The sequence below is a fragment of the Barbatula barbatula genome (assembly GCF_947034865.1).
Source record: "Barbatula barbatula genome assembly, chromosome: 17".
NCBI classification, from domain to species: Eukaryota; Metazoa; Chordata; class Actinopteri; order Cypriniformes; family Nemacheilidae; genus Barbatula; species Barbatula barbatula.
In genome coordinates, this window is record NC_136780.1 from 19857712 (window position 1) to 19874332 (window position 16621).

The following is a 16621-nucleotide window of genomic DNA, read 5'->3' on the forward strand; positions in this document are numbered from 1 at the left end:
CAATAAGAGCTAATGTAGGCATATACTATATAATTGTTATATATTATATTATATATAATGTAGTCTCTCTCTCTCTCTCTCTCTCTCTCTCTCTACACACACACACATAGTGAATAAGGACATTGTGTGATAGGATCATCTGGATCATTAAATGTGCTTATGACACTTGATAGTGCTTGTGTAACTGGAATGACAGAAAGGTGATCAAGTTTTTAATTGTTTTTATTAAGAAATAAAAGCTGTTTCACAGTGTTGGGGCTGAGTCTATTTCTCCTCTTAGACTGTATTTCCCCAGCCTTAGAGAACACTCTTTCACATGGTACAGAGGAGGCTGGGGTACAAAGAAACTGTAATGCCAATGTGTATAGATGAGGGTAGACATGTTTCTGCATTCTCCAGTATTCAAGTGGATCTTCAGCTCTTTGTATGTTTGTCTCTGTAAGGTATCTATCCACTTCTACGATCGCATCAGAAGTGGCATTTGAGCTCGGTTTGTGCTGGTCTACAGCACTGTCCAACAGAAGCCAAAGATTTCCACCTAAGAAGTGTGAGGAGAATTTTTTTGGATTGGGAGTGACTGTACATGTAGATTGACTGAATATAAGACACATCAACGGTCAACAATTATAAAATACAATAATAAATAATAAAATGATAATAAATAAATACTTGAGCTTGATGTTGGCTGTTGGGTTGATGATGGTGCTTCTGTTGACTGACTGCTTGATGATGTGGATGGTCTTTCATCTTCAGCCCTGATGACATTACCACATTCAGCTTGTAGCCGTTTGACAGCCTCTGTCATTTTAGTTTGGTTAAGGAACCCCAATTTTTTAATCCTTGGGTTAAGCAGAGTTGCCATGGTCATTACGCTGAGCGACTCCATATTCCAGATATGTTCCCTCAGACACCTGATGAGGTTTACAGTTAATTCCTTGTTTATTTCAGGTTAACCATGGACATTACCAAGTATTTAATCTGTGCACAAATAAAAAAATTATAAAAAAAAGATATCAACATTTGCTAATGAGTTTTCGACATAAATAAAAATAAATACCTAATTTGTTCAACCTGTAATGAATGGTGAATCATTTTCAACAAAGGAATTACTTTGGAGCCAGACACTCGTTTTTCCTCAGACAGCTCTACTCTGGCCAGGTGGAATGGGGTGAGAACACACAGAATTTGCTGTATGGCTTTAAAGTCCTGTGCATGAAGTGGAGCTATATCAGTTTTCAGTGAGGCAAGGGATGCTCCCACAGTTTGCCTTTCCGCATGCAGCCGTTGAAGCGTGTGAAAAGTGCTGTTCCAGCATGTTTCCACTTCATTCACAAGTTTAAGAACTGGCCTGTTCATCTCTCGCTGCACCTGGGTCAACATTTCTTTGGCAGAGGTGCTGCTTCGAAAATAAGTGACCACTTTTTTTGCTTTGTTCCGAATGTCACACAGAGCTGATACCTGATCAAAAGACATTTTAACCATGGCGTTAAGTGCATGAGCAATGCAAACTGAATGTGTCACTTGCAGAATTCTTGAACAAGCAATCATGTTTGCTGCTGCATCTGTGACAAGACACTTCACTTTGTCCTTCATTGCCCACTCTATCATGGCATTCTTCTTCACCAAGGCCATATTTTCCGCTGTGTGCCTGTTTGGGAACTTCTAAACCTCCAACAACACTGTATTCAGCTGTATCACTGTCATCAATGTAATGGCAGGTTATTGCAAGATATGCATCCATGTTGATAGAAGTCCACATATCCGATGTTAGAGACACAGCAGTTGCTTTTTCCATGTTAGCCTTGGCCTTCCTCTTTGCTTCTTCATATTTTGAAGCCACCATTTTCTTTAAAGCCTTTATGAGTATAGTAAATTTAGATGATTATAGATACAGATATATTATATAGACTGTACATCAAAATTGACCTCTGCCAGACGCACCTGTCTGGTTGGGATTATATAGGAAGGATCAAGGGCATGGACGAGGCCCTTGAAACCCTCATCCTCAACCACTGTAAATGGCTGTAAGTCTTTTATGATCATGTTGACCAATGCCTCATCAACCATTTGCTTGTGAGATGCTATAATGAAAGAAGTTCTATATACATATATTAATTTAAATCATGATAATGCATTCACAATTATGAATAAAAATCATCAAAAGCAACAGTCCTACTTTGTGTGCTTGTAGGATGTTTCTGGGGCTGCGCAGTCTCATGTAAGGCTCTGAAATGCCTCAGCATGGATGACGTGCTATTTCCATACACAAGCTCCTTGTCACACACCAGGCATCTCACCTTCTGAAAAAGGTAATATGAAAGTAAGAAATTACATACAACAAGTAAAATAATAAATGAATATATACATATATTTTATAATATATATATATATAATTTCTTTTAAATTATAAGCTTTTTTAAATGCATACATACATTGGAAGCTGTAATCTCAAAATATTCCCAGATTGGGGAAGTCTTTCTTTTTTGGGGGGCTGCCATTGCTGCCGTACAAACCCTTCACCAAATACCAACACCCTATTCCCTTCTCCCCTAATCCCACCCTAACCCCAAATACCAACACCAAATTACCTAAACAACACCAAAAGTGTAACGATTTTCAAAAACAAAAAGACACAACACTAACAAAAAAGAATAAGTAGTGAAAAATTTATTTTGGTTATTTAAATGTAATGTATTGATTAACTTCCAAAGTATAGTACTCTCCTCAAGAACCCTTCAACCAGACTGAGCCAACAAGGACTCGTTAAGTAAGATCCGGGGTTCGAATCTGACACGCAAAGCGAAACGCACACGTGATTGGACAGAAAGTGAGGCTTCATTTGTCATAGATCACGTGACTCTGGGAAACCAATACACGCCTCGATACGGGGCTTCACTAGAAATTGTGTCGCATTTGCGATACGCACCTCGAAGCTTCAGTGTCATACGTAACATCACTATCTTCCGGACAGTGAGACTGCATAGAGAGCTTCTGGCCGGATGTCCTTCGGCGTTACTCTCTCTCCACTGTCCCAGCGGACGCAGGCACTCGGAGTGCTTTGCTTTTTCTGTTATCCTTTTGTTTTGTTCTTATAATAAATAATTTTTGGATGACATTCTTTTTATGTGCACCCACCAATGCGCAGTGTGAAGAACACACTGTATGACTGCTCACTCATTTGGCACACGAAGGACACAAAGTAAATGTCTCAAAGTCCAGCTGGCGAAACAACTTGTTCATTTTTTGGGTCACAAAATTACTGATAAATTACTGCATGCCTGTAAGAGAAAGGACGTTGCTCATCTTACAGGTCGAGGTATAAAGATTTTGGTTATCATATATGATAAAAGGGGGGAATGTAATGAATATTTTCTATCCTTGATTCATGCCTTGTTTATCTTTGTTTTTCATTCCTGTTATTCTAGGCTTATAATAAAAAATGTTTGCCCTATCCTGCATCTGAGTCCTTCTGTCCCGTGACAGGAATAGTACAGAAAATATTAAGAAACGACAAATGAACTATCAAAAGCCTTATCAAAGAGATAGGTCTTTAGCCGACTCTGAAAAGAAGACACAGATGGAGCCTTTTTTTATTATAATTGGCAGTGCATTCCAAAGTTGAGGGGCAACAAATGAGAAGGCTCGGAAACCCCTGCGCTTTCGATTCATCTTAGGAACAGACAGAGTCTGATATTTAGAAGACCGAAGAGATCTACAAGTCTTTCTCTCAACCAGTAGATCAGAAATGTAAGAGGGACCCAGATCATTTAACGATTTAAAAACAATAAGCAAAAGTTTAAACACTACTCTGTGGCGCACAGGCAACCAATGCAGAGATCTTAAAACAGGAGTAATATAAGCACGTTTATGAGTCCCAGTTAAAAATGTAGCTGCTGCATTTTGGACCAGTTGTAGTCGGGACATACACTCACCTAAAGGATTATTACCCAATAAGATGTAGGAACAAGGATTGCAAACACTGGTCTCCGAACACTGCCTATACATCTTGAGAACAGATTTGAAGTATTATTCAATGAGGAATCCCCAAATTTGATGAATGTGTTCGAACACAAACTAAATCAGCCAGCAGCTAACTCTGATTTTAACAGGCGCTCAAGGTCGAACATACAGCGGCACTCATCTCAAAGTGCAGCTGAGCCCAGGACTCTGATAGTGGGTGACTCCATAATCAGAAACATTAGTAGCAGTGATACAACTACGTGCTGCCTTCCACAAGCAACAACTTCTGATGTAAACAGGGAACTTCAGAACATTCTGATGAAACATAAGACTGCAAATCGACTCATCATTCGTGTGGGGAAAAGATGATATTCATAAAGAACAGTCAGAACTTCTTAAGAAGGACTTTAATGAACTCTTTGAAAAACTAAAAAGACTGAATGTTCAAACATTCATCAGTGGACAACTCCCAGTAAGAGGAACAAACAGGTTTTCACGTTTGCTTGGGCTTAATACATGGCTGCAAAAAACCTGCAATATAAAAGGAGTGCACTTCATTGACAACTTCAATCTTTTCTGGAATAAGAGGCAACTGTTTCAACAGAATGGCCACCAGCCAAACAAACTGGGTTCAAGAGTGCTTTAGGACAATATCTACTTCTCCCTCCCGCATCCTTCTGCCAATCCACTCAACCAGAATGGCACACACACACCTGAACACAGCATGATTGACCACATGTCTTCACCTCAGCACCTGGTTGTACATGCGGCTGACACGTCACACAATGATAACAGCACTCAGTTCATGGACACCTTCTCAGCTGAGCCCTGCCCATCGAGCTCAACAAAGACAGACTGTGACATTAGAACTGCTCCAAGATTCAGCACCCAAGGACAACTTCCTGAAAACAGCCAGGGAAACCAGGACAGCGTATTACAGCCTCCGATAACACCAGAGATATAGCCCCTCTCACCAGACACGTTATCTCTCTCTCCAGCATCTCCACTTCTGTGCTTCTCAGAGAAAATGGAAAAACTGCTGGTGTATGCTGGAACCAAACTTGCTGGAAGCCCCCAGATGCAGTGCAACAGTCCTCAATGAAGCATCGGTTAAAAGGTGCGCCTCGCATTTTACTTATCACTATTTACAGGCCTCAAAAAAACTTTTCATCCTTTGCTGAAGACTTTAGAGAACTGTTATCAAAAATTTCCTCAGAGTTTGACTGTTTTGCTATTGCCGGAGATTTTAACATTCACATAGATAATGCAGAAAGCAATATGGCAAAAGAAATCAAAACTGTTTTAAAAACTTTTTACCTGATTCAGCATGTACATGGACCCACACATAATCATGGACACACTCTAGATTTACTTATCAGTAAGGGTCTAAACAGTTCATGCTAGTGGCTCTAATGTAAAATAATTTATGTCAAAAGGGTGCAATGTGAGTTGGGGGGTGTCAAATTTCAACACACGTTTCTCATGTCTGACTGCTGCCCGATTCATTTGCTGGGCAGAGACATAATCTGTATGATGACAGATTGAGCATGATACCAACACGACCCAAATGTATCTGCCACACACACACCGTGTGGACAGGGCAATTGTGTGCACGCTCGTACAGCTCACCGCACACCAGCGGTCTCTGTATGATGTAGAAAATGTAGTGCCTCACAAAGCCAGTAGAAGCAGTGTGGGCAGATTTAGTTTTTTTTGCTGCCAAATGTGCGCACGCCATAGAATGGGTTACAAGGGATGATGTGCAATATTCAAATTCATTGCAAGCATATCGGGTTGAGAATCATGCCTGTCTGTCAGCAACAAGGGGACTTCCTGTTTTCACACAGGAATAGTTTAATGATTTATTTTGACATACCAGAAATTCTGGGAAATGTGCCCGTACAAATGTTGGGTTGATTAGGAACTGTGAGCCTGTCGTGATGACGCCCAAAAGTAATTTTCATCCATGCAAACAACAATACCCCTCAAACCAGAAGCCCTCAATGGCATAAGGCCAATATTTAACGAGTTTCTCAAAAAAGGCATAGTTGTGCCCAAATTCACCTGTGCGCACCTCTTTGTTTCCAGTTAAAAAGATCAGAGAAAAGGGAGCGCCACAAGATTTGCAAGCAGTTAATGTCGCAGTACAGCCACGAGCACCAAACGTATCCAACCCATATACCATTCTCTGTCAAATTCCGCCTGAAACAAAATGGTGATTGATTTGATGGCAAGCCATATACAGTACATTCACACGTCTATGCCAAGGGTACTGCGAATCACCGACCATTTACAACAAGGCACTGCGACAATCACTGGAGCCATTCCATCTCCCGAATGGGGTGGCATTGCTGCAGTATGTGGATGACATTCTTTTTATGTGCACCCACCAATGCGCAGTGTGAAGAACACACTGTATGACTGCTCACTCATTTGGCACACGAAGGACACAAAGTAAATGTCTCAAAGTCCAGCTGGCGAAACAACTTGTTCATTTTTTGGGTCACAAAATTACTGATAAATTACTGCATACCTGTAAGAGAAAGGACGTTGCTCATCTTACAGGTCGAGGTATAAAGATTTTGGTTATCATATATGATAAAAGGGGGGAATGTAATGAATATTTTCTATCCTTGATTCATGCCTTGTTTATCTTTGTTTTTCATTCCTGTTATTCTATCCTTGCTACATGAAGTGTTTATCTTTGTTTTTTAAGGTGTTTATCATGTTTTTCTCTATACGCGTCATACCACTCTGCCTTTGCCCTCGAGCAAAGGCCAAGATGTTCTGTTTGGGATAAGGGCCATCACTTCTCGTAAGCCACCTTGGGATTCTTAAAAAGGCTGTTCATGGTTGAAGACCCTCCAATGTGGCTGAATTAAAAGAATTCTGCAAAGAGTGGAGCAAAATTCCTCCACAGCGATGTGAAAGACTCATTGGGATTAATCGCAAACGCTTGATTGCAGTTGTTAGTGCTCGAATTAAATCAAGTCTTATGGGAGGTCCCCACCATAAGACCTTTTTTCGGTGGGGGTGGGGGTTAGTCTCGCAATATACAATTTATAAAAAATACACAATATATTTGATCATAACTATATGGGTCATTCTACGGAAATGTAAATTTTTCTGTCCCTAGCCTTTATAGAAATATTACACTTGAAAAACACTTCAGGGTTACAATTTTTTTATATTTTAAAATGAAACAATGTTTATTTGAACTATTACACCTTGGGCTCAGTCTTAGGGCCTATGCTCTTCGCATTATACATGCTACCTCTAGGAGATATAATAAAGCGACACGGAGTAAGCTTTCACTGTTATGCTGATTATACGCAACTTTATATTTCCTCGAAGCCTCATGAAACACAGCAATTCCATCGAATAGTGGAATGCATAGTCGATATAAAAAAGTGGATGAGTAGCAATTTTTTATTACTGAACTCGGACAAAACTGAAGTGTTACTTATCGGACCGAAAACCGCCCTACGTAACAACCAAGAATACTGCTTAACTATTGACGGATGTTCCATAAAACCCTCATCTTCAGCCAAGAATCTTGGCTTTATATTCGATAGTACTCTGTCATTTGAGAACCAGGTCGCCAACACTTGTAAAATTGCGTTTTTCCATCTTAAAAATATATCTAAACTACGTCATATGCTGTCATCATCAGATGCAGAGAAGCTTATACATGCCTTTATGACATCAAGACTAGATTACTGTAATGCACTATTAGGTGGTTGCCCTGCAGGCCTATTACAAAAACTCCAACTGGTCCAAAATGCAGCAGCTCGAGTTCTTACGCGTACAAAAAAGAATGAGCATATTAGCCCGGTTCTGTCAACCTTGCACTGGTTACCTATAAAGCATCGCATTAACTTTAAAATCTTGCTTATTACCTATAAAGCCCTGCATGGTTTAGCTCCTCACTACTTGAGAGAACTTCTAACGTATTATAGTCCATCACATGCACTACGCTCTCAGGTGTCAGGTCAGTTGGTAATACCTAGAATTTCAAAATCAAGTGCAGGCGGCAGATCCTTTTCCTATCTAGCGCCTGAACTTTGGAACAGTCTTCCCTGCACTGTCCGGGAGGCAGACACACTCTGTCAGTTTAAATCTAGACTAAAGACGCATCTTTTTAATCTTGCATACACTACACTATCATAATATATATATTTCAAAGATCTAGGCTGCACTAGTTAGATAAACCGGAACCAGGGACACTAACAACAATAACAACTGATGCATTTGTTGCATCAAAGAGTGCAGAACAGTACTCTACTCTCAGCCAGTCTTGTCTCATTGTTCCAAGGTTACCAGAGCGGGCAGGGCGCAATCCATTCCTAGACCTGACAAATGCTGGACGAAGGACGTGGCTACAAAACTTCAGTCGCTATTAGATTATTAATGATAATTTTAAATCTAACTTTTTTATTTTGCCTTGTTGTATAAGCACTGTCGAGCTTGTGCAGAGGCAGCAGTTTTTGCCAGAGGGGAACTGGAATCCCCTAGTTAGGCCTGGTTTTTTTTCTCCTCCAATGGAGTTTTGGGTTCCTCGCCACCGTTTGCATACTGTTTTGTACTGTTTGCCTGGCCGGGGGGGCTGCTAGAATTTGATAGTCTTATTTAATTAACACTGCATATAGAAATTTATTGTGTGTCTGATATTTGACCTGTGTTTTGACTTCCATAACCTTTTATGTTTTACTTACAGTCAATGTTTTCTTGTACAGCTGCTTTGTAACAATGAAAATTGTAAAAAGTGCTATATAAATAAAGCTGACTTGACTTGACACCTTCTTGAGCCATCAATTTGGCAATATTTGATTTTTATTTATTAACTAGAATTGCAAGCACCACAGAAGTGCTCATCCACACAGTCATGTACAGAGGGAAAATGCTTTATTTTGAGGTCAAAAACTGTGTTTTCTTCCATTTAAAATACAATAATGTGTCCATAAAAACTAAATGCTAAATAAATATTATAAAATATATAATGAAAGTAGTGGTCCCCTGGAGTTGTGTCACTGTTGTTACCGTTTAACAAAAAAGCTCCTATCTTTAAATAATAATCACACTGATGACATCACTTGACTTCCTTCTGCCAATTTCCTGGAGATCTATGAAGAGAAGCCCATGGTAAGTCCACTGTCTCTTTTCAATTGTCAGAAATCTTCTCATTTATCTCATGATTTCATATGAAGCTATTAGTCAAAGTCACTGGTATGACCTCCTTTATTTTTTGGGAATTGTAAAAAACTAGAATACAAATGGATTAAACTGCTTAATTTAGTGAGTATACAATGATTGACAACATGTAGTTTGATACCTTGCAGCAGCCATTTTGTAAAATGCAGTTTTCATGAAAATTGTCACTGGTGTTACTGTCACTAGTGTTACCTTCCTTATGGGTAACACCAGTTAAAATCACTAACACCAGTGACTCCCTTTTATAGATAAAGTTTGTTCAAAGCTATTCATTTAGTTCTTTTGCATACATACAATAGTCTTCCCGTGGGCTCACCACGTGCGGGAGGGACCATAGGGGGTCGGTGCATTGTGGATCGGGCGGCAGTCGGAGGAGAGTGCCTCGACAGCCCGATCCCTGGACACGGAAGCTAGCTCTAGGGACGTGGAATGTCACCTCGCTGGCGGGGAAGGAGCCTGAGATGGTGCGGGAGGTTGAGAGGTTCCGACTAGAGATAGTCGGGATCACCTCTACGCATGGCTTGGGCTCTGGAACCACACTCCTCGAGAGAGGATGGACACTTCATCACTCTGGAGTTGCCCATGGTGAGAGGCGGCGGGCTGGTGTGGGTCTGCTTATAGCCCCCCAGCTCTCCCGCCATGTGTTGGAGTTTACCCCGGTGAACGAGAGGGTCGTTTCCCTGCACCTACGGGTCGGGGTTAGGTCTCTCACTGTTGTTTGTGCCTACGGGCCGAACGGCAGTGCAGAGTACCCGACCTTCTTGGAGTCTCTGGGAGGGGTGCTGGAAAGTGCTCCGACTGGGGACTCCGTCGTCCTACTGGGGGACTTCAACGCCCATGTCGGCAACGACAGTGACACCTGGAGGGGCGTGATTGGGAGGAACGGCCCTCCTGATCTGAACCCGGGCGGTGTTCAGTTATTGGACTTCTGTGCTAGTCACAGTTTGTCTATAACGAAAACCATGTTCAAGCACAAGGGTGTTCATCAGTGCACGTGGCACCAGGACACCCTAGGCCGCAGGTCGATGATCGACTTTGTGGTCGTTTCATCTGACCTGCAACCATATGTTTTGGACACTCGGGTTAAGAGAGGGGCGGAGCTGTCAACTGATCACCACCTGGTGGTGAGTTGGATCCGATGGCGAGAGAGGAAGCTGGACAGACTCGGCAGACCCAAATGTACTGTAAGGGTCTGCTGGGAACGCCTGGCCGAGTCTCCTGTCAGAGAGATCTTTAACTCCCACCTCCGGCAGAGCTTCAACCAGATCCCGAGGGAGGCTGGAGACATTGAGTCCGAGTGGACCATGTTCTCCGCCTCCATTGTCGAAGCGGAGCTGTGGCCGTAAAGTCTCCGGTGCCTGTCGAGGCGGGAATCCCCGAACCCGGTGGTGGACACCGGAAGTAAGGGAAACCGTCAAGCTGAAGAAGGAGTCTTATCGGGCCTGGTTGGCTTGTGGGACTCCTGAAGCAGCTGACAGGTACCGGCAGGCCAAGCGGACTGCTGCCCGGGTGGTTGTGGAGGCAAAAACTCGGGCCTGGGAGGAGTTTGGTGAGGTCATGGAGAAGGACTATCGACTGGCCTCGAAGAGATTCTGGCAAACCGTCCGGCGCCTCAGGAGAGGGAAACAGTGCCCTACCAACGCTGTTTACAGTGGAGGTGGGAGGCTGTTGACCTCAACTGGGGATGTCGTCGGTCGGTGGAAGGAGTACTTCGAGGATCTCATCAATCCCACCGTCACGTCCTCCATTGAGGAAGCAGAGGCTGAGGGCTCAGAGGTGGACTCGTCCATCACCCAAGCCGAAGTCACTGAGGTAGTCAAGAAACTCCTCAGTGGCAGGGCACCGGGGGTGGATGAGATTCGCCCTGAGTACCTCAAGTCTCTGGATGTTGTGGGGCTGTCTTGGCTGACACACCTCTGCAGCATCGCGTGGCGGTCGGGGACAGTGCCTCTGGGATGGCAGACCGGGGTGGTGGTCCCTCTTTTTAAGAAGGGGGACCGGAGGGTGTGTTCCAACTACAGGGGGATCACACTTCTCAGCCTTCCCGGGAAAGTCTATGCCAGGGTACTGGAGAGGAGAATACAGCCGATAGTAGAACCTCGGATTCAGGAGGAACAGTGTGGTTTTCGTCCAGGCCGTGGAACGCTGGACCAGCTCTACACCCTCTACAGGGTGCTGGAGGGTGCATGGGAGTTTGCTCAACCAATCCACATGTGTTTTGTGGATTTGGAGAAAGCATTCGACTGTGTCCCTCGCGGCATCCTGTGGAGGGTGCTTCGGGAGTATGGGGTCTGTGGTCCTTTGCTAAGGGCTGTCAGGTCCCTGTACGACCGAAGCAGGAGCTTGGTTCGCATTGCCGGCAGTAAGTCGGACCTGTTCCCAGTGCATGTCGGACTCCGGCAGGGCTGCCCTTTGTCACCGGTTCTGTTCGTAATTTTTATGGACAGAATTTCTAGGCGCAGCCAGGGGCCGGAGGGTGTCAGGTTTGGGGACCACACGATCTCGTCTCTGCTATTTGCGGATTATGTCGTCGTGTTGGCCCCTTCAAACCAGGACCTTCAGCATGCACTGGGACGGTTTACAGCAGAGTGTGAAGCGGCTGGAATGAAAATCAGTACCTCCAAATCCGAGGCCATGGTCCTCAGTCGGAAAAGGGTGGCTTGCCCACTTCAGGTTGGTGGAGAGTTCCTTCCTCAAGTGGAGGAGTTTAAGTATCTCGGGGTCTTGTTCACGAGTGAGGGGAGGAGGGAACGGGAGATTGACAGATGGATCGGTGCAGCTTCTGCAGTAATGCGGTCGATGTACCGGTCCGTCGTGGTGAAGAAAGAGCTGAGCCGCAAGGCGAAGCTCTCAATTTACCGGTCAATCTACGTTCCTACTCTCACCTATGGTCATGAGCTTTGGGTCATGACCGAAAGGACAAGATCCCGGATACAGGCGGCTGAAATGAGCTTCCTCCGCAGGGTGGCTGGGCGATCCCTTAGAGATAGGGTGAGAAGCTCGGTCACCCGCGAGGAGCTCGGAGTAGAGCCGCTGCTCCTCCACATCGAGAGGGGTCAGCTGAGGTGGCTTGGGCATCTGTTACGGATGCCTACTGGACGCCTTCCTCGAAAGGTGTTCCGGGCCCGTCCGACCGGGAGGAGACCCCGGGGAAGACCTAGGACACGCTGGTGGGACTATGTCTCCCGGCTGGCCTGGGAACGCCTCGGTGTCCCCCCGGAAGAGCTGGAGGAAGTGTCTAGGGTGAGGGATGTCTGGGCATCTCTGCTTAGACTGCTGCCCCCGCGACCCGGTCCCGGATAAGCGGAAGAAAATGGATGGATGGATGCATACAATAGCACTAAATCACAGTGCGATTCTAACTTTTCTTTGTCATTGTTAATCCTCCTTTGGTCAGGTATTTCTAAATTGAGGGTATGGCTAAACTGAGTGCAGCTGAGAAACAGCGACTACACAGAAAGCGTAGGGATTCTGATCCTGAACGCAGAGCAGAGTAAGGAAACAGAGCTATCTCCATGACATTGACACACAAAAAATAAGTGATAAGAATAAGTGATTTGAGTGAAAGGGAGAAGAAATATGAGCGAAAGGCATATGGAGGGTCCGTCAGCAAAGATGCAGGCAAAGAGTCAGAGTAGAAGCATTGACACCCCCATCATCACCAGATAGATCACCCAGCGTTTCAAGGTACAAAACTTCTCTCTAGTCACATCAATATCATATCACATAACCTTTTCACTAACTCCTTCCTATCACCTTTTCTTCACATACACACACACACACACACAGAAAAAGAGAGACACATACACATAAAGAGAGAGCAAGGGAGGGTTAAATGAGTGAGAACTTTTTTTTCAAGAAAATATTTTGCTTTAAAGCCTAATTCTTAAGTGTAGCAGAATTCAATGAAATTAAAGGATTGTATCATTGCTTGTTTATAACTGGTGTTCAAATATTTTCATTGTTATAGCAAATAGATGGTTGCGCAATTGATCTAACATCATTCAGTCACACTTTTAACAAACCTGATTAAAATTAATGAAACATAATCTCCTTATTAGTTAGATTATCATTCATTTTCTGTACCTCTGACTGAATTAAAAAAAAGAATATTTCATAAACACCTTTAATATTGCTAAAAAAGTAAGGTAACACCAGTGACAAAAAAATTGTATGCTGTCTTTAAGTACATGCACACAAAAAATATAAACAATTAAGATGTCATTTATGTGTACTCATAAAGTCAAAGGGTAACCTAATAATGTGGTCTAAGTTTAAATGTTAGAAAAATAAATCAATTTTAAGACATCTTGCCATACCAAAAGTTGACGTTTCTGTAGAATGACCCAAATACTATTTATTAAAAACAGGCTTACATAAAAGAACAGGCTGTGATAAAGAATAATCATTCCAATGTTGCATAACAAAGAGAGATAAGCTACTATTCTTCTTTTAAATGCCTTACTCCAAGTGATACTGGATTTAAAGGGTGACAAAGCAGCAGACCCCAAAAGAGCAACTATGGCAAATATACCCGGGTACAGCATATAAGGCACTTGAAGATCCGTAAAAGCATGTGACATCAAAATACATTGAAATTTCTCAAAAACAGTAGAAAATATTCAGATGGCTTTCAGACTCACTGAATCGTAGTAAGATTCGACAGTGGCACAGGAATAATTATTTCATAATGTATTTCAGAAAGCAGTGATAAAGGAGCAGTCATTAACTTCAAATTGACCTGTTTAAGGACCTTTTTATTACTTAAACAGAAGCAAAAGAATTATAGTCTTTATAATCTTCTTTACAAGTCTTTTATATATCAGGAGATTCTCAAAAGTCAACTCCATAAATTTATCCATAACAGCTCTCAATGTAATTTCAGGAACCAGTGGGTGAAGACAAACCAAAACTCAAGACAGGTAAGTATTCACTGGCTAGAGTCATCATCTCATTAGATTAGAACAGAAATCAGGACATTAGAACAGGTGCCAGAAGCTCAGTAAGCTCTGAGTCAGGGAGACGTACAAAGATTATCAATGACAGCCTGCAGGAACTGCGGCTTGTTAATATTCTCCTTGAAGGCTTCTAGTGTGATGCCTTTGAACATGCAAGATGTTATACTCACTTCTGCCTTTGCTACTGACTTTTCTGATGTTGTTTTCATGGCCTCCAGGACCTCTATAGTCAAATGAGTCCATCGACTGGCATCAGTGAGAGATGTGTTTCGACTCTGGAGTTTCAGGGAGAGGCTTTGTAACTCACGCAGCACATCTTTCATCAGTGCAAGGTCTTTAACAAAGCCTGTGCTGCTGAGTTTCCTCAATAGTCCACTGCATTTTCGTTGTTCCAAATCAGTGCGTGAAACATCCACAAAAGCATTCTGCATTTGTGTGGCAAGTGCTGGAAAGTCCTGCCAAACAGCTCTGACAGTGCTGAAACTACTGGCAACTCAGCGAATGGAAAGAATTTGCCCAATCTTCAGCAGTGAGATGTTAACATGAGTGGCAGCATCATGGAGCAGTTGATGAACCACTTTGATATGAAGAGTTGGCAGTGCACGATGCATGCAAGACAATGAATACTCTTCAATGAAGGGAAGTCTTTTCTCAACTTTGCAATCAGTCCACTCTCTCTTCCTGTCATGACTGATGCTCCATCTGTGGCAATGCTGATCAGGTGTGATTTAAAAAATTCATTGTCCAAACCAAAAAGTGTGTTCTTAAGAGCTTGATAAAATGCATCTGCTGTTGTTCCCTTATCTAACTCTACAAGATCAAGGAAAATGTTTTCAATGTCCTCTCTGCCTGTCACATCTGCTCTCACATAGATTATTCAATAGCATTTGCCAAAGTTACTGCTTTCATCAACTGTCAAACTCACAAAATAATAATTGGACTTCAATGGAGATATCATTGACTTTTTCATTTTAGTCGCAATGTGTTCTATCATGGCGATACACGTATGATCTGATCGGTGTGAAGGGCCCATCTTTCCTCCATTTATTTCTTGTAGCATAATCAGACTGCAATTTTTACTGAATGCTAATCTTTCTTTTGCCAAAAAGTAGGCTGTTCTAAGACTGTTGGGTGTTGCTCTTACAAGAGCATCGTTTACCTTCTCTGTTAGTGTGGGGCGGATCTCTTTTTCTTTCAGGGCTTGAATTTCTAGAACCCTTTGATGAGCCTGACTGTCCCGGTGTTTGTATATTTTTTCCTCATGGCACATACATTAATTGCTTGGACCCTCCCTAAAGCCTACTCCTCTGCCACTTGAACACCTTTTTTGTTTGTACACATTTGTTTTACATTTCTCCAGGTATCAGCTTCTTTGGAGAAGCTGCTGATGACTTTCTCTGTGTTTTTGATGGGGCTGAGCTGTTCAAAGCTGCTAGTGGGTATTTGGGTTGACCTGTACTGAGCTCCTGCCACTGCTCTCTGCTAAACTGGAATGCACTGTGCTTGCCTTAGTGGAGGTCCAGTTTATCTGTTCTCTAGACAATGCAACATTTTGGTTTAAATAGTTTTTAAATAAATATACATAATAAAAAGTAATAGAAAAAAATCTTACTGATCTAAACTTTTGAACAGTATAGTATATTTTCACATCATGATCCTGATTTGCTGATCAAACATTTCTAATTATTACTTGTTTAAATGCTAGAAACTAGTTTATTAGATATTAGGGGTTTTCAACGATTTCAGTGCAGTTTACATAGTTGTAAGGTGGTGGCGGCAAGGGACTGTTATGAGTGAATGAGTCTGTCAGTCAGCAGATTATTCAACCATTTCAGTCCAAGAGTAGGCTTTATTTGAGAAACTAACTATGGCTATCAATATGTCAATCATAGCTGTTTTAAGAGTGAATCCCGCATTTATATCCCGATGTAATTCCCGAAACTTTGCAGCATGTATGTGGCTATTGGTTTTAGCAGCATGAAAAACAAGTTTTATACAATTCTGAATAGATTATATATAGCACAGAAACCGAGCACCCGCTTTATAATCACTAAAAAGCTGTCACTCATGTTTATCGAGATCTCTAGCACCCCCGAACCAGGCCTAATAATAAATAATAATTTACGCAAGGACTACAAAAGCCACGACTTGGAGTTGATAAATATAGTGGAAAGATATATAGAGAGAGATTACCCCTGAAAAAAGTATGTAAGAAGTTTCCTCTTCCCGACTGCGAGTGGAGGTTTATTATTCTCCATTGTTTAGCTGCAGTTAACTTCACCAGAGCTACGCTAATCAAGCACATATATATATTATGATAGTATTCTCCTGCAAAGCTAGACAGCCAGTTAACATTCAAAAGTCCTCCAATAAATACACAAGGCTTAACTTTCCCACCCAGCACCAGACGTCTTTTTGACGTCTTTTTTGGGGCTAAATCAAGTCGGCCTGTCCATGCCGTCTTTTATCTAAATTTGGTGCAAGTTTAACCC

At 42.5% G+C, this 16621-nt stretch overlaps 1 protein-coding gene across 1 annotated transcript; it reads right to left on the bottom strand.

Moving 5' to 3' along the window:
* Window positions 1–212: 212 nt before the first annotated feature.
* On the bottom strand, window positions 213–14506 carry LOC306907041 (E3 SUMO-protein ligase ZBED1-like; the record flags this gene model as incomplete). The annotated part of the gene is made up of 6 exons (XM_079478871.1): window positions 14300–14506; window positions 2177–2300; window positions 1942–2098; window positions 1058–1855; window positions 670–911; window positions 213–538 (listed from the first exon to the last, which is right to left on the bottom strand). Exons 4-6 carry the CDS (start codon window positions 1630–1632, stop codon window positions 213–215), a joined length of 1143 nt encoding a protein of 380 aa, XP_079334997.1. The 5' UTR covers window positions 1633–1855; window positions 1942–2098; window positions 2177–2300; window positions 14300–14506.
* Window positions 14507–16621: the final 2115 nt, after the last annotated feature.